Source organism: Brugia malayi (assembly GCF_000002995.4).
Source record: "Brugia malayi strain FR3 genome assembly, contig: Bm_v4_Chr3_scaffold_001, whole genome shotgun sequence".
In the NCBI taxonomy this organism is placed as follows: Eukaryota; Metazoa; Nematoda; class Chromadorea; order Rhabditida; family Onchocercidae; genus Brugia; species Brugia malayi.
The window spans coordinates 9,345,724-9,365,385 of record NW_025062477.1 but is presented as its reverse complement, the minus strand read 5'-3'; the positions used below and the strand labels follow the sequence as shown (position 1 = coordinate 9,365,385).

The 19,662-nt window shown below is 33.6% G+C and overlaps 8 protein-coding genes across 11 annotated transcripts; 3 read left to right on the top strand and 5 right to left on the bottom strand.

Moving 5' to 3' along the window:
* Nucleotides 1-329: 329 nt before the first annotated feature.
* Nucleotides 330-1,198, bottom strand: Bm2520 (Uncharacterized protein; the record flags this gene model as incomplete). 2 transcript variants are annotated; one of them, XM_043080608.1, is made up of 2 exons in its annotated part: nt 330-542; nt 1,157-1,198. In XM_043080608.1, the coding sequence occupies 2 exons, from the start codon at nt 1,196-1,198 to the stop codon at nt 330-332; spliced, it is 255 nt and encodes an 84-aa protein (XP_042936542.1). The 2 variants fall into 2 exon arrangements, with proteins under 2 accessions (XP_042936542.1, XP_042936541.1); XM_043080607.1 differs by having other exon boundaries at nt 1,166-1,198.
* A 1,110-nt stretch (nt 1,199-2,308) lies between these two features.
* Nucleotides 2,309-6,352, top strand: Bma-png-1 (Uncharacterized protein; the record flags this gene model as incomplete). The annotated part of the gene is made up of 10 exons (XM_043080606.1): nt 2,309-2,501; nt 2,938-3,131; nt 3,283-3,490; nt 3,618-3,747; nt 3,832-3,900; nt 4,346-4,463; nt 4,612-4,755; nt 4,928-5,169; nt 5,461-5,698; nt 6,155-6,352. The coding sequence occupies 10 exons, from the start codon at nt 2,309-2,311 to the stop codon at nt 6,350-6,352; spliced, it is 1,734 nt and encodes a 577-aa protein (XP_042936540.1).
* A 275-nt stretch (nt 6,353-6,627) lies between these two features.
* On the bottom strand, nt 6,628-9,271 carry Bm18184 (Uncharacterized protein; the record flags this gene model as incomplete). Its single annotated transcript, XM_001901375.2, has 6 exons — nt 6,628-6,780; nt 6,844-7,029; nt 7,131-7,202; nt 7,359-7,478; nt 7,807-7,908; nt 9,239-9,271. 6 exons carry the CDS (start codon nt 9,269-9,271, stop codon nt 6,628-6,630), a joined length of 666 nt encoding a protein of 221 aa, XP_001901410.1.
* A 92-nt stretch (nt 9,272-9,363) lies between these two features.
* Nucleotides 9,364-9,636, bottom strand: Bm12948 (Uncharacterized protein; the record flags this gene model as incomplete). The annotated part of the gene is made up of 2 exons (XM_043080605.1): nt 9,364-9,415; nt 9,530-9,636. The coding sequence occupies 2 exons, from the start codon at nt 9,634-9,636 to the stop codon at nt 9,364-9,366; spliced, it is 159 nt and encodes a 52-aa protein (XP_042936539.1).
* Nucleotides 9,637-10,042: 406 nt separating this feature from the next.
* Nucleotides 10,043-11,690, top strand: Bm13228 (Uncharacterized protein; the record flags this gene model as incomplete). Its single annotated transcript, XM_043080604.1, has 5 exons — nt 10,043-10,178; nt 10,671-10,769; nt 10,974-11,079; nt 11,196-11,301; nt 11,652-11,690. The coding sequence occupies 5 exons, from the start codon at nt 10,043-10,045 to the stop codon at nt 11,688-11,690; spliced, it is 486 nt and encodes a 161-aa protein (XP_042936538.1).
* Nucleotides 11,691-13,597: 1,907 nt separating this feature from the next.
* Bm2698 (Uncharacterized protein) lies at nt 13,598-14,854 on the top strand (the record flags this gene model as incomplete). The annotated part of the gene is made up of 4 exons (XM_043080603.1): nt 13,598-13,698; nt 13,921-14,110; nt 14,200-14,303; nt 14,641-14,854. 4 exons carry the CDS (start codon nt 13,598-13,600, stop codon nt 14,852-14,854), a joined length of 609 nt encoding a protein of 202 aa, XP_042936537.1.
* Nucleotides 14,855-15,091: 237 nt separating this feature from the next.
* Bma-blos-9 (uncharacterized protein) lies at nt 15,092-16,003 on the bottom strand (the record flags this gene model as incomplete). Its single annotated transcript, XM_043080602.1, has 4 exons — nt 15,092-15,197; nt 15,314-15,420; nt 15,790-15,860; nt 15,967-16,003. 4 exons carry the CDS (start codon nt 16,001-16,003, stop codon nt 15,092-15,094), a joined length of 321 nt encoding a protein of 106 aa, XP_042936536.1.
* A 495-nt stretch (nt 16,004-16,498) lies between these two features.
* On the bottom strand, nt 16,499-19,444 carry Bm4995 (uncharacterized protein; the record flags this gene model as incomplete). Of its 3 annotated transcripts, XM_001902584.1 has the most annotated exons (7): nt 16,499-16,732; nt 16,866-17,030; nt 17,321-17,608; nt 17,881-18,074; nt 18,182-18,260; nt 18,743-18,935; nt 19,242-19,444. In XM_001902584.1, the coding sequence occupies 7 exons, from the start codon at nt 19,442-19,444 to the stop codon at nt 16,499-16,501; spliced, it is 1,356 nt and encodes a 451-aa protein (XP_001902619.1). The 3 variants fall into 3 exon arrangements, with proteins under 3 accessions (XP_001902619.1, XP_042936534.1, XP_042936535.1); XM_043080600.1 differs by lacking the exon at nt 19,242-19,444 and having other exon boundaries at nt 18,743-18,829; XM_043080601.1 differs by lacking the exons at nt 17,321-17,608; nt 17,881-18,074; nt 18,182-18,260; nt 18,743-18,935; nt 19,242-19,444 and having other exon boundaries at nt 16,866-16,982.
* Between the last annotated feature and the right edge of the window lie 218 nt (nt 19,445-19,662).

Genomic DNA, 19,662 nt, shown 5'->3' with positions numbered 1-19,662 from the left:
CAAGTTTTAAATATTTAGATATTTGAACACTTAATATGTACTGGGAATTTTGATGTGAACAAATATAAAAATATTTAGAGTTTCATCTGTGTTTTGTTCTATTAGTGTAGAGGGAATGATTATTAACTGGATTATTGAATTCGGGCAAAATTTTTGCAGGTCATCAGGTTTTTCTGCCATAATGGAACAAAGGATAAATAGTGTAAGCATGATTTACTTTATGTAAAACTTGCATCTTTAGTAATATTATTAATTGTGATGGGTGTGAAACGTCGAATCAGATGACGCTGTTTTAGCAATAAACTCAGTACTGCCTTGTGAGCTTCCTGTCACTTTTTAGTATGAATGAAATAAAAATAAACCTTTGTTTCCCTTGAGTATGTATTGTAGCGTTGAGGATGGGAACAGTTGAATTTCAGGAAGGAATCATCACCAGACATACTTCCACTACGGATATCTCCTAATTCATAGCACCCGTGAGTCGAGTACATGTATATTTTCCTTTTGGGATAAACAAGGGTGGCGGAATCGGTTGCTCTAATCTGAAATTTGGTTCTCGTATTATTATTAATTAAATGCTAAACAACTTTTAGATTCTGAATGAGAGATTACATTTTCGTTTTGAAATGCAAGGTTAATGTAAAATGAGACTTCAACACTGTTATTGCAGTGCGTTCACATCGCTCAAATTTGATATTTCGTTTTGATCGTTCTTAGCAGTTCTTTAGTTCTGTATGGAATTATTTAAGATAACTGTAATGAACTGCCTGCTGACTTTGAAATCAATTAATTTGGGTGGTATTACACTGTCAGTTTAACAGTTGCCAATCCCGGGTATGTGACATCATTACACGGGTACCGGTATCCACATCTGTGCATCACCGAGCACCGACAGTGCGTTGCGCACAGGCCCATAAATTCCTTATTATTCTCCATCAGATGTTTATTTCAGGATTTCTTCAGGATTGGTTTTGCAACCATGCACCTTTTGAATTTTTGGTACTATTAGTCTTTCTTAGTCTAAATATTAATGCTTTTAGACAATACATAACTAATAATAGTGAAGTCAAAGATAGGCAGAAATAGTACAATAATCATAAATTCCGAGAATTCGTAAATAGAAAACTGATATGGCCTTATCTAACTATATCTTTACTTTTATTACTTGTAACTGGAATGCCATACTGTCCACCATCATCTTGGTTTCACAAACATATCTCAGTTCTTTTTGTTCTCATGCAGTTTTCAGAAGCTTTTTACTGCATAACCATTTCCTGTAACTTTAGATGGTCAGACTCTACAAATAACTTATTAGAAATAAGGGAGTCTACTGTTATCCAAATGTCTGCGCGTCAGTTGTACAGCAAATAATGGTTTCTTTCCGCGTAAATGTCGCAGACTTAAAAATTCATATTATCGCTGTGGATTAAAATCGAATATTTCTTTTTTATAGAAACAGTGATCAAATATTTCATATCCATAAAAGGAAGTGGCCGAACTATCGATAGGATTTTATGGATTTCTTGTTAGGAAATAATTTGGACGTGAAATTTCTCACATGAATAAGTAATTCAATAACTGACAACTAAATTAAAATGCAGTTAAACAATTAAATGACTTGATCAAGTGATTCTTAGGTTCGGAGAACGTTACTGATCATAAAATTTTAGTAATGATCGCCTTTTTTAGATTTCTAGATATAAGTGAAAGTCAAGGCAGGATAAAGTTGATAGCGATTATAGAATTGAATAGTATGGTTCTACTCAATGACTAGTGGAAATGAAACTGAGAGATCTCTTTGGAGTTTCTAATAATTCACAATTAAAAGAATAATTCAATTTATATCACTTTTCAACTTGCCCCTTTTGCGCCCAACAATAACGAAAGTGCTCTGGGCTGAGGATACTGCAGAAGTACGCCATCCTCCGCATTTTCAGATGTTTTTATGTGCGTAAGGAACGAGGAATCATGTGGGATGAAGAAGGCTGACGTAGAATAGAATAAAACAGAATAAAGAAGATTGACCTGAGATAGAAAAGGATGGAATAGAGGGCTAATATGGAACAGAGTAGGATAGAATAGAGAAGGTTGGTGTGGAATAAAAGAGAATATTATTATTAAGCTGAAAAACCTATTTAGACCAAGTTCGAAGATTGTTACCTAACTGTCAGTAAATATTCTCATAAAAGGTATATTTTTCTGTTACAGAAAAATTTGCTTTAGAAATCGCATCTGATGTTTCTGCATTTTGTGACATATATATGCAGTTTAGTTTTGTTTGCAGAGTACTTTATTGAAACACGATACGATGGTTGTTCGTGAGCTGCCCGATGATTTCACTTTCTCGCAGTTCCTTGCAGAAGCAGCTATGAGGCTTGTTGTCATCGACTTTTACGCCAACTGGTGTGGTCCTTGTCGTGCAATTTCACCACATATAGAAAGCCTGTCTGAAAAGTATCTACAAGTCATTTTTATCAAAGTCAATGTGGAAATATGCAGACGTCCGTTTTTTTCATTTTGTTTTTCTCTTTATAATTTATTTTGCTTCTCATAGCTTGACTCACTAAAAGTGGTCTTTCAGCTTTGCATGTTATTCTTTTCGTTCATTCACGTTTATCTGTAATAAATCCTTTAATTCATTCGTATCTTTTCTTTAAAACCAAATTTAATCTTTTTACAAGCGTTGTGATTCACTTCTGAGTTTTCTTATAATTTTTTCAACCAATCATTATGCGCAACAATCATCAGCATTATAATTTATGTTGATGTTTTTGTATTTAAATATCTAGCCTAGGCATTTGAAATAGTACTTAGGAGAGATTTAAAGATTTAAGCACAAAAATCCATTACTTAGAACCTAACACTTACTAACCTATATATCAGCAAATCAATCGCGACCGTGATATTTTTAAGTCTTCCTAATTTTTATAACTACAGAAACGAGCACTCAATTCGGAATTAATGCAATGCCAACGTTTGTTTTCTTATGTAGTGGTCGTGAAGTGGATCGAATGATGGGTACAAGCGTTGAAATGTTGGAAACGAGAATTATTCAACAACTTAAAGAAAGCCTTGTTGCAACATCAAATGAAAGAATTTTTTTGAAAAAATTCGTTGAATATTCACAACGGGTAAGAAACGCAGCAAATAATCTGTAGCAGCTATTTTGAACTCAAGTATATTTAGTCGAATGATATTCAGTTTTTATTTTCTGCAGTTTCCTTTTTAGGCAAGACACGAGATAAAAGTCAATCCAAACGGCTTTATAAATTTTCATTTCAGATGCAAATTTATGAAGACGAAATTTCACAAGCATTAGCTAGAAGCCTTATACCTTGCGATAAACTGACACAGGCAAGCAAGGTGAATGGAAGAACAAACAAATTTGAACTTGTGAAATCGTTATTGAATTGGTTCAAAACGGATTTTTTTGTGTGGACTGATATTCCGAAATGTGAATTATGTGGTCAGAATGCGGAGCAGTCTAAAGGTTGTAGTGAAAAAAACGAAAAAAAATTGAACGAACATTTAATTTTGATTTTTGCCGATTCTTAGTTTTGAAACTTTTGGATATTTGGATGTCTCTGTGTATGTGTATGCAGAGGGATTTTCTCTAGAGGAATTTTCTGCAACGGAAGAAGAACGAAAGTGGGCTGCCTATCGGATTGAAGTTTATAAGTGTCGAAAATGCGACACAAATATTCGTTTTCCGCGCTATAATAATCCAGTCAAGTTATTAGAAACAAGGTATTTATTTCTGAATTTTACAAATCCGTGTATTTGTGGTCCATTCCCATAAATATATCTTTTGCTATATGCTTCATAATTTAGATGTGGCAGATGTGGTGAATGGGCAAATTGTTTTGCACTGTGTTCCCGAGCACTAGGTTTTGAAACACGGTAAGATTGAATTCATTAGTATTTTTCCAATTATTGGCAACAATGTTACTTAATTCTTTGCTTCAAAGGAATGCTATATCATATGTGAAGGCAATTAAACTTTATATGAATTTTATATCATATAGTTTTAAACATTAAGGACATATCATTTCTTGAAGTTTATTGTTCTTTTATTTTTGGTTCTTGGCCTTTAAATTAGAAAAATTATTGATAGTCAGTGAAGTTACATAATTCAAAATAGAGATAGGGTAGGGTCTAAATTCATTTCCATGTAATTTTCAATCCACTGTTTTTCTTCCTGATTTTCTAGCTTCTTTCTTAATAATTTAGTGTTTATTCTTTATGTTAATTACAAGCATTGTAATGCTCTCTGAAACACTAGATTGTGTATATTTTGTTGGTATCATGAATAATCAGTTTAAAAAAAATAGTATCTGATTTTTAGGTGGGTTTACGATGTTACAGATCATGTTTGGTGTGAAATATGGATAGAGGATCTAGACAGATGGGTGCACTGTGATCCATGCGAAAATATAATTGATACTCCTTTATTATATGAAAAGGTTCTTTTTCGATATTGTATAATATGCATCGCATAGATGTATTTTAAGCTTGTATATATGCAATTCATCTTTTCATTTCCGATCTTGCTCACCCTGCTTTTGTTCCACAATACTCTTAGATGAATAATACATTACGTATGTTTTTTAGGGATGGGGAAAGAACCTAAGTTATGTTATCGCGTTTGGTTTGGATCATGTACGAGATGTTACATGGAGATATACTTTTAGTCATTTTGAAACGCTTACTAGAAGGAATTCTTGCCGAGAAATAGTTCTGAGAAATTTCATACGAGTAAACCATTTTATTATGGAAGTATTTATAAAAGCAAAAGATGATTTGCTCAACTGAATAAAATAATGAAAAAGTGCATTAAGTATTTCGAAGAAGTAATATGATGGGAGAAATATTCATTGCTCTTTTATCACCTTTTGACATATCATGAAAAATTCTACGAAAACTTTAGAAATTGAACGCTCGCTATGCGAGTTTGATGTCGGAAGAGAAGAAGAAAGAAATGGAAAGAAGGTATATGAAAGAACTGGTTGAATTCATCAGTCCCACTATGCAGTTGCGTGACGTTGAAGAAAAAGGAAGAACAACAGGATTAGAAGAATGGCGGAAACAACGAGGAGAAACTGGAAATGGAACATCCACTGGACGAGTGCTTGTGCCAACTGAAAAGGAAATTCTTAGTAAAGTATTCAGGTTGGTTACTCTATCTGGTCACTAAGAAAAGGTATTTACTGTTATAAAGGAACGTTTTATATCATTGCTGAGCAAAGAACTTATTTCTTTGTACTAGTTCATATTATTCGGATATAATTTTAAGTCATGGTAGAAAAGAAAGGATGTTAGAAAGAGAAATATCAGAAGAACAGGAAGAGGTTGGGGAAAGCGGTTGATTGTTATGTATTATGCAAGGTTTACTGTCATTGAATTCGCATGTTAAACTGTTGATGGGCATTTTTAGAAAGCAATTTTCTAAAAATATTTTAGTTTGGAGTATGATTGTGCGAAAGATCAATACAGAAGGGGTGTTGATTTAATAAAAGGTTGGCAAAGCCTGGTCAGTAAGCAAAAAAATGTATATCGAGTAGTAGACCAGATGAAGAATGTGGCTTATATTTGTTGCCAAGAAAGCAAAGCAAATGGTGAATTATGCTGGTCGTTTGATTTCGGTGTTCATAAGATTAAAAACATCGAGTTTCGACTAGACGGTATCAAAAAAGCTAATGTAAGCCTTATAAATTAATTTACTACTATTCGTGAATTTCTAAATATTTGGAAAGGTTTAAAATTCAAAGCTATATCTGTCACGGACTTCTGTTCCAACAATAGTCTGATTTCATCTGCAGCTAGAGGTGATGCAAGGTGATATTTCCTAACATGTATGGCGCTTGCAGGACCACTAGACTTTCTGATTAATACTTCTGATTAATGTAGATGATCAATATTGTATCAATAGAATCAAATGGAATCGTACTAAAGACTACCGAAATCCTAAAAACACTTCGAGCATCTTCTCTATGCTATCAAAATCCAGTTATAAGCATTGTTAGCATACAAACTTATAGTTATTGTCCACTGAGGAAAATAATGATTTAGACATTTGCAGTTACTTTAGTAGTTACAAAAAAATGAGGTTCCCAGTTAACTGTGTAAGAATTATTTCAAGGTATAATGATTGCAGGGCATAATGAAAGCAATCATTTGTTATGGCGATATATGTGTAATGGTACCTCCAACTGGTGAACTGGAGTTGGAAACCATTGAAGGTTCAAAAATAGATATAAAAATTCATTTCTCGGGTGTGGACACACAGCTGTTCCTAATTAATCTTCATTCCGTAGACTACTCCAGTTTTCGTGTCAAAGCTTTCTTCTCTTAAATGGTATTTGATTTTGCTTTTCCCTTCTACAGGCCCTTCATTTTAACTAAGATTTAGGACATCCATCTAAATAATTTTGAACTTTTCTTTGTACGACACTGTTGTTGATTTGTACTTCTTTAATTTTAATTAATCACCAAAATGCACAAACAGTAACAACAGAAACAATTTCTTGGTGTAAGATATCGGAAGTTGTTTCCAAAGTTTCCTTTTCTCAACAATACAGATGAATTATGTTTCCAAAATTTTTAAGTCTGTTTTAAAAAGCATCTTATTTAATCTTCTGCGTCAGTCTTGTGGACTGAAAATGGAGCATCTACAATAATATGTTCTGCTTTTATGATGATGATATCCTCTACGGGCTTGTCACTAGGTTTTAATGTTTTCGTATTTTCCATTTTTCTTACTACTTTCATTCCGCTGAGGACCTGGAAAGGAAGAAGTTGAAAAGAAGCCACAAAGAACGAAACAAAAATAATTAGCTCTCGTACCTTGCCGAAAACGACGTGTCTGCCATCGAGCCAGGGTGTTTTTTTTAAAGTAATGAAGAACTGAGAACCATTCGAATCTGGTCCAGCATTTGCCATGCTAACCCATCCTGCACCGTAATGCTTCAATTTGAAATTTTCATCGGCGAACTTTTTACCATAGATAGATATACTGCCGGTACCGTCACCCTAAAGCAAACAAGTGCCATATTAAGTAATATCGAAAAGATACGACAATAAAAAGAACAATATATTGAGTAATTAAAGACGTTTATACAAAAAATCCTTACATTAATGAAGTCGCCAGCCTGTACCATGAAATCTTTGATAATTCGATGGAATTTTGAGCCAGTATATCCTTCCTGAAAATCCGGAAAAAAATCAGTTACAGTTTACAGTTACAGTTTCTTTAACCAGAATTACAGTTATAGCACCAAACAAATCGATTATGAGGAATTAATTGAACAGTTTCGAAAATCATTGTTTTCAAAAGAAATCCAATTATAATATGTGCTTACTCCTTCTGCTTTCTTTGATAGCTGGATAAAATTTTTTACAGTTTTCGGAACTGTTTTTCCAAATAAGCCAATTGTTATTATGCCTGCTTCTTCATCTCCAATTTTTATCGTCAAAATTACCTTTAAAACATTACTTGGAAATGGTTATAGCCTTTCTATTTCGAAATCAAAAGCACTAAGAGAATGAACATTGGAGAGGTCATGTGTAAAGAAAGAAAAGGAACAACTGGAGATAATTCAACCAGCAGATTGAACTGCTTCTTGCAACATAAATTTGCATGTGTTCTGGTGCATGCATAATATTAATAATATTCGTCATATATGTAATATGTTTACTAACTATGCCTTCACTTCCTTATTTTTTGATCACTTTCAGGCCTGTAATTTTTCGATGCACTACAACAAAGAAATGGAGAGGAATACTACAGAAAGATTATGGCACATTTACCTTGTCAGTTACTTTTGGTCCTTTCGGTTCGTTGTCTGATTTCAGTGTTGCATAAACATTCAATAGACATAACAGCAGTAGTGATCTGTACTGCCAAGTCATCTGGAACGTGGTTTCTCATCAATTGTTCTGTTCATTAAACATATATATCTTGAACCAGTTTTTATTTTTTATGGTTCTTTTTAAACAGGAAGACAAAATGCAAAAATAGCCTGCTCGTTCATACTCTGCTTTTAAAGAATTCGATAAAGATGCATCCATGGTATTTATACATATATTTTTAATAAAAACTATTATGAACAGAGTGCCCATTCCCATTACAAGGCTGTTCAAACAATTACTCTATATACGTAACATTTATCACTAGAAGTTATCATAAATAAAACTGAAAACTGATATTTCATTCGAGCGTCAACAAGCACTTCGTTCGATAAGAATGCATTCTCGACTTGACAAGTCTTCGTATATCCAGAATTAAATAAGTTTTGTAGATTTATATGATTTTTTTCTACTTCCCAAGTGATATGCAGATGAATTCAATAAAATTAAAGTTAATATAAGTAAGGTGTATAAAATTGCTATGCTATGAGATGAAACACATATTTTCATCAGTTCTTTCGTCTTTCAAAATAGAAGGTAAGAAATGTAGGAAACGAAATGGATGAGACAAAGGACCACACTGACAATTAGATTGGAGTGAAGAATGTATGCATTTTATGTATGCTAATATTTATTAAAACAACAGCAGAATTTTATCACTGAATTACTAATAAATATTTCGAAATGAACACTATTTTACAATACTTACTAAATGAAATGACAACAAATACAAATAACATTTGAAATCACATTGTGTGGTAGCATTAAAAATCATATTGGATGATTACCGTCACCAGTTTGAAAATGCCTTTTAATATAAATTTTTTTAAACTTGGAGGAATTTAATATAATACATACTGGAGAAGAAATGCTTTTAAGTTTTAAAGTCCTCAGTTTAGGGGAAAAATACATGCTTTTTTTATGTAGCAGAGACAATTTCTCATTTGGCTTTCTTGATGAAAACACACATCCAAACTGTATCATCATTAAGTTGCTTATTGAGTTACAAAAAAATCCGTGAAGGGGTAAACGGGAGAACCAGAGAGTAGATTATTCCCAAAAATGCAATCGACAGTACTACAAAGCGCTATTCGCAAATAAGCAGATATGATGACGGTATGCTGCATGCTGCGTAAACGTACACCCCCACATCTGCCCACTGAAGGCTGTTTGTTGATGAATTTTAAATGCAAGTAATGCCTATTCTGATCGCAATGGTGAGATATAAATTCACCTTTCCTTCTTTCCAGAACACATCAGCGATTTATCTTACGTCAAAATAACTGTCAGTACAGAACAACTTCTAAGATTAGTGGAATAGAAGAAATGGTACCTGATCGAAGGATTCGTACAGATGTGATGACATCTGCTAAGTGATATGTGGTCCATAACATGAGAAATGCTACCAAGGTTGATCACAGCTGCACGCCATATAATGCTTGTTGGAGTTTGCAGTAATCAAAGCACCAAATGCATAAACAGGAATACATATCCATCAGTTTTCATCATTCTGAAATCATAAAATGCTGCATTCCTTACGATGTTAGAGTGTCACTCCGCGTTTTTGATAGTTGAACTTTCATTTGCGGATAAAATTTATATAGTAATTATTGTTTAAGAAAACCTGAATTTGTGAAGCGATCTTCTACAGAAGTACGCCGCAGAGGAAGAGTTCAAGCCATCAAAAAAATAATGCTCCACTAAAGACGAGGAAAACGTTATAAGATGCATTCCGTTGCAGTTCTCTACATCATAACTTTGCGGAGTGTCATTTCTTTCTCGTTTTTCAATCGAATATTACTGGGTAAGAGAGAGAGGGAAGGAGAGAGAGAAAGAAAAAAATAGAAGGATGGAGGATGATTAGTTCTCTGATTTGACTAATAAATATATGTTTGAAGTACAGATAGTCGAGACAGGTCGATAGCAAGGTAAGGTAGATGACGGAGTGCTTCTTTTTCTCTCTCACTTTCTCTTGTTTATTCTTTTCACGGTAAACAGAACTAATACAGCAGGAATGTTGTCCTCTGAATACGATTATGTATGTATTATGTGATGAAATACGAATCTGAAGGTAGTTACAGATAGGTAGTCTTGGTGAGTGGTTTCTTGTTTACCGTGAAGACATAAGTTATATATAATGGTACTGAACATTATCGTCCTGGATGAATCGAGCGGAAAGGAACGCGATGTCACCGTAGACGATATTGCGACTGTATTTCTCGATACCTTTCTTGCCGCTATATCACCCCAGCAGCATTTTCAACATTTTCGCTGTTCGTGAAATTATCGTTGTCCAGCTTTCTTTAATTAACTTCTTAGATACTTCATTATTTGCCGCTGTAAAGTTAACAGTTGTAACAGTCTAACGTGTAGTATGATTTTCTAAACATGATGTTTAATTCCTTTACAATATTCATTTTAACTTTCTATTTTTAAACGTAGCAAGGGACTTTTCGGAAACTATTAAGAATTATCTTAGAATTTTTTTTGATCATCAATGTTTATTGTACTTCTCCATCATCAATAAACAATCACTCTTTAAACTGTAACATCAAAGTAAAACAAAGTCCAGCATCTCAGACTAAATGCCTTTCTAAAGGATTACTTGGCGACTTATATGAACTAAATTTAAATTTTTTTAATAACGCTGATAGATTATCTGCCCAAGTACTATCTCTAAATAGAATAGTGGGAGTTGTTCAGTAGACTTTTTTTTAAAAAAAAGAGAGCTGAGACGTTACCTGTGTGAAAAAAAATGGTTTTAGATGAAGATGAGGATGGCGATCTTGTGGCTGTTCGAACCAATGAAGAGCTTGCGGTCATGTTGTCTTCACCGAAAATTCGTCCACTAAGGATCCATTTAAGTTGACCTTAGCACATTTTAGAGATTAATTTATGCAAAAGCAGAAAAAAAAAACTAGTTTTGCAATATTGCTGCTGGCTTGCTTTTCTCACATCTCCTTTCCCTTTGGTTTATAAATGGCCTATAAATTATTTTTGACCATTTTTCGAAGCTGTCTCATGAAACCGATGATTCTAGTAAATTAAAAATTAGTAATTGTTACTAGTTTCGGAAGATGAGTCTGTTCTGGATGGTAATTTAGCAAGCATTATGCCGGATATGTTGAAGCGACTTGAGACTATTGGATTCGGTTATTCTGGTACTGTTTACAAGTTAGTTTTTTTACCAAACAATCAGAAAAGAGGAGAAAAGAATAGAAATAGATTGCTAAGATAAAGTGTAGCTTAATTTGAAGTCTTGTTCATTAAAAATAGAATTGAACTTGCAGAGCCCTAGATGTGGAACATGATCGGATTGTGGCATTAAAATGTATTTCTGTTGATGGTTATGCAGAACATTTTGTTGTTGCTCGAGAGCTACAGCTTCTCAGAAAAGTGTCTATTCCAATTCTTAATTAGCCTTGCTTGCAGTACAGGTGTTTCAGTTAAAGAACTGCAAAAACTTTTTCCTTCAGCATATTCAGAAAGCGAGAAAACAAACTATGAAAGACCTGTGTTTAGTTTTGTAACTGCGCCTCTTAGTACCTCTAGTTAAGACTGAATTCATTTCAAATAGTGAAGTATTCAGGACAGAACTACTTCCTTTCTGAAATGAATATCAAATGAATCTTATAAAGAAAAAAGTAAGAAGCATAGCTACGACACTTCAAATGTATAAGCTAGGCTAGAAAGCACTGTCGGTCTTGCTAAATGCACTGATTTTGTCCTGTACAGTATGCTTGCAGCCCATACATCGTGAATTTCTTCTCGGCCGCACTCCTTGATGGCGAACTCTGCTTGTGTATGGAATTCATGGATGGTGGATCATTGGATCGTTATAAGAAGTTGCCTGTTTCGGTACTTGTTCCTACCGCTGTCTCCATTATCTGTGGACTTCATTATCTCTGGACACACAAAGTGATGCACAGAGGTTAATTTAGTATTATAAGACAGATATGGAGACTTTTCCGCTTTATTTCGTATCTTTTTTTATGCTTTACTCACCTATTAAATATAGATGTTGGAAATAAACTTTTTGGTATTCTTATCTTGTTGTTTCAAACATTTTGTGTGTTTGTTTGTTTTTAATAACCTACAGATATAAAGCCAAGCAACATCCTGGTGAACACGCATGGTGATGTCAAAATATCCGACTTTGGAGTTTCGAAAGAACTGGAGAGATCTGTAGCTTGTAGTTTTGTCGGCACCAGTATGTACATGGCCCCAGAACGTATGCAAGGTGGCCCTTATAGGTATCTATACGTATTTATTAAATGGCATAATTTTCAATTTAAAAAAAAAGAGAAAACAAAAAACGAAAAAGGTAAACATTTTATGCTTTTTTTATGTAGCAGAGACAATTTTTCTAATGCAAATCGCAGAAATGTTTTTACAATAGCAGTTGTGAGTGATTTAAAATGAAAAAATTCATGACAAAAATTGGTTTTGGATGGATTATTTTTTATGGAAGGCGTTGGGGTTGGAAGCAAAAGTGAGGCTTCACATTTTTTCTTCTATTTCTCATTCTTTGTGATGAATAGTCAAATTTAATCCCAGTCTTTTCAGAATATGTTCGGATATATGGAGCTTTGGTTTGACGATATGTGAGCTAGTTATTGGTAAATTTCCGTTGACACTGAGCCCCTATAAAATTGTTTCGAATACAATGGAAACCGTTTTTGACAATAATTTCGATATTACGGATTCTTTTGATGTTGAGCATCTTCCAGTTGACTTTGTGGATGTGATAAGAAACTGGTGTGTGTTTCCTTTGACAGTTATTATTTTGCTACATCCTTAGGATTATAGATAACGGCGAAAAGAAACATTTCTTTAGGATTCTAAATTATTATGGATCATTTATTAATAGGACCAACAAAAGCTTAATAAGTGATGATTTAATTTAAGGTCTTAAGATTCATTTTGCTCTTAGATATATGTATTGCATATTTTCCAGAAAATCTTCCATTGTACTCATAGTGTTGAATAGGTCTCAGAAGAATGCTTTTCCATCGGCTTAAAAAAGCTTTTGTAACTTGGATTTACTTACTTCATTGCTTCATTGCTCAAATTGAAAGTCACAGTGTTATTGTGGATGAAACAAAACGATGGAAACATGAAGAGCTTCTTCATTGTTCATTTGTTCGATTAAACATTCCTACAGATCTACGTCCAGTTGCGCAGTTTGTTAGTGCGGCCCTTTCCTGAATAAACTGTTGATTCCATTTTATACGTTGTGATTCAAATAGCGTTCAATTTAACGTATCTGGAAATTTTTGATCCTGATATCATTAACATAATCCGAATATCGTTTGTCTTGATGTATACAACTTCATAAATATTCTGCTTTGTCTTACCTCCCTTTTGTGCATCCATATGCAAGCAAATGTTAGTTAACAAATGCTATCATCTGTGTGCAAATTTTGAACTCTGTGGAACTTTATGTTGTTTTTTACGGACAACAGACCTGAGTGAACTTTGAGCAAATTTCAAAAAGAGGTGCGATGACTAGAAGTCTTTCTCTTTTTTGTTCAGTTCAAAAGATGTTATTACTATAGCTCCAAAAAAAATGGTGGCTGGTAGTTCAGTAATTTGGCAGCAACAGTTTATATCAGTAATTGCATTTATTAAGAACTACACGTTTTGTCCACTTTAGGTTATAAGTTAGCGGCATGGTCAAATATCCAAAATAATGATTCATGTTTCACTGTTACTAACTACATATTTCATTTTCTGTTCAACAAATAACTTCGTTAAGATAGACGAAAGACCTCTAAGAGATGACGACTCTTTGTAAGTACTTTTGAAATAAAATCCTTTCATTGTTACGTGACTATGGAATATCAAAGCATTTCTTTTTTTCAAAGCTTTCAAGATAGAAATAATCTGAATGGCTTTTTTTTCCAGAGCGCTCAAGATGGAAATAATCCTTGTCGGGAATCAGGTGAAATAGTAAATAGTCTAGGCATGAGAAAACTGATTCTTTTCATGTAGTGTATATGAAATCTCTTATAGTTGCGGTAAAGCAGACTGTCCATTATATGGTTCTTGCCTGGATTGCAAATTTCCAGAATGTGAATACGGAACTATAATAACTTTAAACTGTACCACGAAAAGACAATGTGTTGGTCAGTATACATTACAGAAAGAAGCAAAGTGCCGGTATTGTTGGCAGACAGATGCTGTGGAGCACCACTGCGCTCCGGTATAACTTTATCATTACACTTCGTCCTCAATAATTTCTAGTGCACGAAAAAGATAAGGGTATCCCACGTTATTAGAAAAGCGTTGTAGATACGAAACTGTTCGACAGTGGCAACTCGATTGTTTCGTACGACATGCCAGGTGCATCAATGGGTCATATGCAAGGGTCGACGAGCTTTCTACAAGAATATGAGGTATATTTATTGTAAATCTTCGGAGTTTTATGGAACACCTTATTTTACACTTCCAGGTTGCTGACGCTGCGAATCGTAACTATACCAATATTTTGTTAAGATTTCTGTAATGGGATAATCGCACCTAGCTTACCCGTCACTGAACTTGTTATAACTGCTAACTCATAGCTCATGGTGACATTTTCATTCGAAATGCACTCAAAGAATTTAAATCTATATATTTGTTGTGCGCTAAAGAAAAAAATATATGTTAGTAGAAAGTTCATGCAGAGTTCGAGGTAAGAGACTATCCTTATATACATATATGACTATACTTGAATTACAGATTTACTTTCAGATGCAACTGGTCCTCAGGATATAGCTGGTGGAAAGCGATGTTCCTCTCAATTACACTTGGGGGCTTTGGTGCAGATCGTTTTTATTTGGGGATGTGGAAAAGTGCAATAGGAAAATTATTCAGCTTTGGTGGCTTGGGTATTTGGACATTTGTAGATGTAGTTTTAATTGGCGTTGGATATATTGGACCAGCTGATGGTTCTCTTTACATTTAATTAAAAAAATGTCAATAATTTGAACAGCGTAAATCTTCAGCCAAAAATATTGAGATATTAGAACGCAAATCTTAAAGTATCATGATGCTTTTACAAAAATGTACACTTTCGTTGCTGGATTATTAGGATTTTCTTTTGTTATACGTTTCATGCTGCGAATAGTTTAGGTTATTGCAAAGGAATTTGTTTCGTTCGCGCTTTTAAATTATAATACAGTTCTTCTTTTGGTAAGAATTATTATTTATTTGAGCAGTTCAGTTGCTGTTTGTAATGTATGCAGTCTCGAAGCATTTCCTGAATGTTCTGGAAACTCGCTGCTGCCTTTTTCATTGACCGCACTGTTCTGTAAGTTAGTGCCTTAAATGTAACTTGTCCAGAATACAGAATACAAGGAGTGCGATAAATGATTTTCCATACCACATTTCTAAGCTTTTTAAAATGAAACGTGATATTACTTACAAAAGAACATTGTCCAGGTCGAAACATGCACCTTGAAGACGAGAATTCAAATCAGCCATTGTATGTTTTCGAGCCACAAGTATAGCCAAAGTTTTTCCAATATGTTCCTGCAAATATATTTTCTTAAATTAATGAACTGAGTCTTAAACTTGACACTTCATCCTGTTTATGTTTGCAATGATTTCGACTTCTTCCTAATTTTTTGTTAAGCCCGAATTTCGTTCGCATAGATTTGTGAAAAGTTTCAATGATCTGTATTTTACGATATTTCTTTATTTCTACAGCAGAATAAAAAGTAACTCTTTTACTGGTGTCGGTATAAATATTGTTGAGAATTTCTAAGCGGGTGAAACTAAATTATTGCAAAATATGTTCTATGAAAGAAAGAGAAATAAGTTTCCATGGTCCTAAGCACTTTATATAAGAATTTTCTTTGAATCTTGAATATGAATAGAATTTTGACTTTTGAAACATACGTGTAATCGATATAGAGCCAACGATGGGTCGTGGTCAACAATATGCGCACTTTCTGAGAGGCGTTCCGCCACTGAAGAATATACTTGCACGTATAGAAATTATTAGATGGAAGACTGAGATTTGAAAAAGCTAGAAAAATCTGAAATGAAGCTAGTGAGACAGATTTAAAAACTTACATATGCGACAGCGTGCATGCAACTCTTTCGATGCCATTCAGTTGTGCATTCTGTAAATGGATTTTGCTTCATGATTTAATATTCAACCATCAATAAGGAAATAATTGCAAGAGCACTCGATATCCTCTATCAGATAGTTAGAAAGTTGTAATTCAGACTAATAGCCCGAACTTTATTTCTTTCTTTTTTCTCAGAATATTTTCTTTTTTATCTATTTTATAATCCTCAATCGCTTCTCTCCAAACTGTCTCAGAACAATATGAAGGATGCAATGAACTGTTTGAGAATAAATTCCGAAACATGTTGCAATATTTATCACTCTTTTATGATTACATATACATCGCACAAGCTCCCCATTAAAATGAACAATCTATAAATAAGACTGCAAGTAAATATTGTAAGGTAGCAAACTATTATAACTCTTGCAACTTCATTGTGGAATTTAAAAAGAGTTCGAACATTCGCCTAAACAAAGTCATTTCAAATTCAAATTTAAATTTCAAGCTGTCGATTCTACACAAATCTGTATTGGTTAAGACTTTTTAGCACTTTTGTTATGGAATACTTCACTTATATATTCCCGCTCTAAGTCTTCTTTACTTTTCCTTTTACCCTCTTCAGCCTTTAAAAACTCTGCTTTCACAGCTGCCATATCCTCCCATTTCAAACGATTTTCGAAGAAATTCAACATTTCCCAACGATCTCGTAATTTTTGTCGCCCTTCACAGGTTTCTTTCAGTCGCAACTTTAAATCAAGGGTTTCAACCTGAAATCTTTTTTAACCTAACTTTTCTCAAACTTCTAAATTCTCCGAAATTAAAATTTTTAATTCAAAATCCACAGAATATTATTTTAGCAGTGAAATTAATGCCTAATTTTAATATTTTGTCTGAAACCACCTGAGCTTTGATGAGATCAGCACGATTTTGTCTCCAGTTAAGGAAAATATTGCGTTGTATTTCCATCAGATTTTTCTCTTCCACATTCTGTACAGTTTTTAGATGCTTTATGATCATATCTGACAGCTTCTCGTCCGTGTTCCTTTCAACCTTATCGACTATTGTCTATAGAAGATGAACTGATTCGTAAAATAGAGATAATTGAAATCAAGAAACAAAAAAATAGTAAAACGTGCACTCCATAGTTTTTCTACTTCAATCATACAATTCTTGATAGCAAGTTTAGAATGTGAAAATATAACAGTAAAAGTTATCCACTTATTAACAAAAAACTATTAAACAAGTGTTCACCAGTCATGCGCTGCACAAAAAATTTCTTGCTTGAATTTTTTCCACCAATCTATTAAAGTACTAATCTTTAACTCTTCCCTAATATTTTCAGAAAGCAGTGTAACCTCTAATTTTCTGACATCATCAGTTTTAATTGTTATTTGCTGCAATTTGGATTGGCAAATTGTTGCCACCGATGAAAAGATGTTCGTCGTTTGAAGTAACTGGTTTGCCAAAACATAATTGCCAAAAAAAACAGATCCTATTAAACGAATATTCCCAACTTCTTTTTCATTTAATGGAACGCAATTACTAAACCAAAGTAAATTTTTCCCAATAAGCTGATCTGGATCGGTAAGATCGAAATGCATGTCGTTGTATTCGTTTTTCAAATATGGGAATTTGAAGATCATCTACAATATTTCTGTACAAAACACTTGAAAACAGCTTACACCGGTAGTATATATCCTTCGCTAATAGAATTTAAAATAAACCATTTAAACAAAATCACCACGGTTATTTAATCTTCAGCACAGTGATCCGGTATTTGTTAGCTACATCTACAACGAATAATGAATTTCGGTAATTTGTAAGAATTCCAAAATGTTATATAATACCTTAAAAAAATGATGGTTGAAATTTTAATTTAAAAAAGTAAAACAAAGAAATTATCGCTCTGACACACTTCATGTTCATCATCGACATCCTTTATATTGCTTTCTGTTCCAACAATATAATCCAGGGACGGAAGTTTCTCGAACACTCTTTGTTCAACAGACAATTCAGTCCATCTTAGACTACTATAAATACATAACCAGTTCAATAAAGTTGACTGGAACATTTCTTGAAGCATTACACAACTGGCAATTCTTGCGGCATCTAGAAGCAGATCAATATTTAGAGCAAACTATTTTATATGATTTAGTGAAGTTACAGGCATGAATGAGGTTTCAAGAACTACATTGAAACATGGTTTTAATACTTACCTGTGATTTTACCTGCCTCCAGAAAGCTATCTATAACTAGACAAGCTGAATGTTCGTTTAAAAAAATACCATAATTGATCTGAAAAAACCGAAAAGCTGTTAAACCCTTATAACATAGTGAAACATTTTTGAATTACATGTACATTCTTTGGAAAGACTGCAGATGTCAGAATACAATAACATTTGTTCGAAATGAGAAATACAAGAACGCACTGTGAATCGAGTAATTAATTTACAAGAATAAGTCGAAAAGATCACAAAAAACTGTAAAAGGTCAATCATATCATTGGATTTTATAGTAAAGGATAACCGAATAAAAGACAAATAAAAAAGGTTCCTTTTGACAAAAACACTCGCCACTACTTCGCAGTGAATAATGAATTATGATAATTTCTAACAGTTAATAGCTAGACTCAATCCATAATAATAATAAATGCTGGCGATATAAAACAAATGTTCTTAAAAAAAAAACGAATTGACAATTGAGGAAATTAAGTTGAAGGAAAAGAACTACTTCATCTTCATTATATCAGACACAGTTAACGAAGATATATCGCTTACAGGGTCGGCCAGGATTGCAAGAAGAATGTCAGTTTTATGATGCTTCAAAAGTAGCCTGATGAGGGCGTATTCTGTTGAAGGCAGCATCCTACCGGTTGTTTCGATGTGTCGTAATTTGTATACAATTTTTAGCACATCATCTAACTGATCCAACTCCTCTGCTATACAAACCGCTGCATCAACGTCCACCGCACTATAAAATATCATTGCACAAATAAGGTAACAAATTTTAACCATAAAGGATATAAAGAAAAGAATCGAAAATTCTGAAAAATAATAAAAAGAGACATTTCAAAAGTGAATAAATTTCGGAAACATTGTTTTTTGGATATTTTCGATCTATCTATTGTTGTGAATATATAAAGCATAGCAAAGAACACTATCCATTCATTCACAAAAAATATTACAGATATTGAAAATTCCTTCCCAAAATGAAAATTGAATAATGGGAATATTCTTGGATGTTGTAATAGGTAAATGGAAAATAATTCGAGCAAACCTGGCCAATCCAGCACTGATAAACTTCTTCTGAACAGCAGTAATCCATTCATATCCTCCTTCTACACCGAGTTCACTAAGTGCACGATGTCTGCTATTCCATTCTTCATTCAGTGCAAATTTTTTTGATAATAAATGGCGTTGGGCAAGCAGTAAGCACCGAGCAGAACGACGCATTAATACCACTAAGCAATCAACCAACATCGTTTCACCTCCGCTATTCAGTACCTGGAGTACGTTCAACACACTTTGACAGCAACTGCATAATCAATCACAGATCAGTGCACGAGTGTTAGAACACCCATAATGATTATGACTCTTTCAACACATCGAAATACCTTCCCGTTGCTGCTCTTTTGCTAGAACATGCTCCATAATAGAGATGAAATGTAACTCCCTTGAAACGAAGAATGAAAATATAA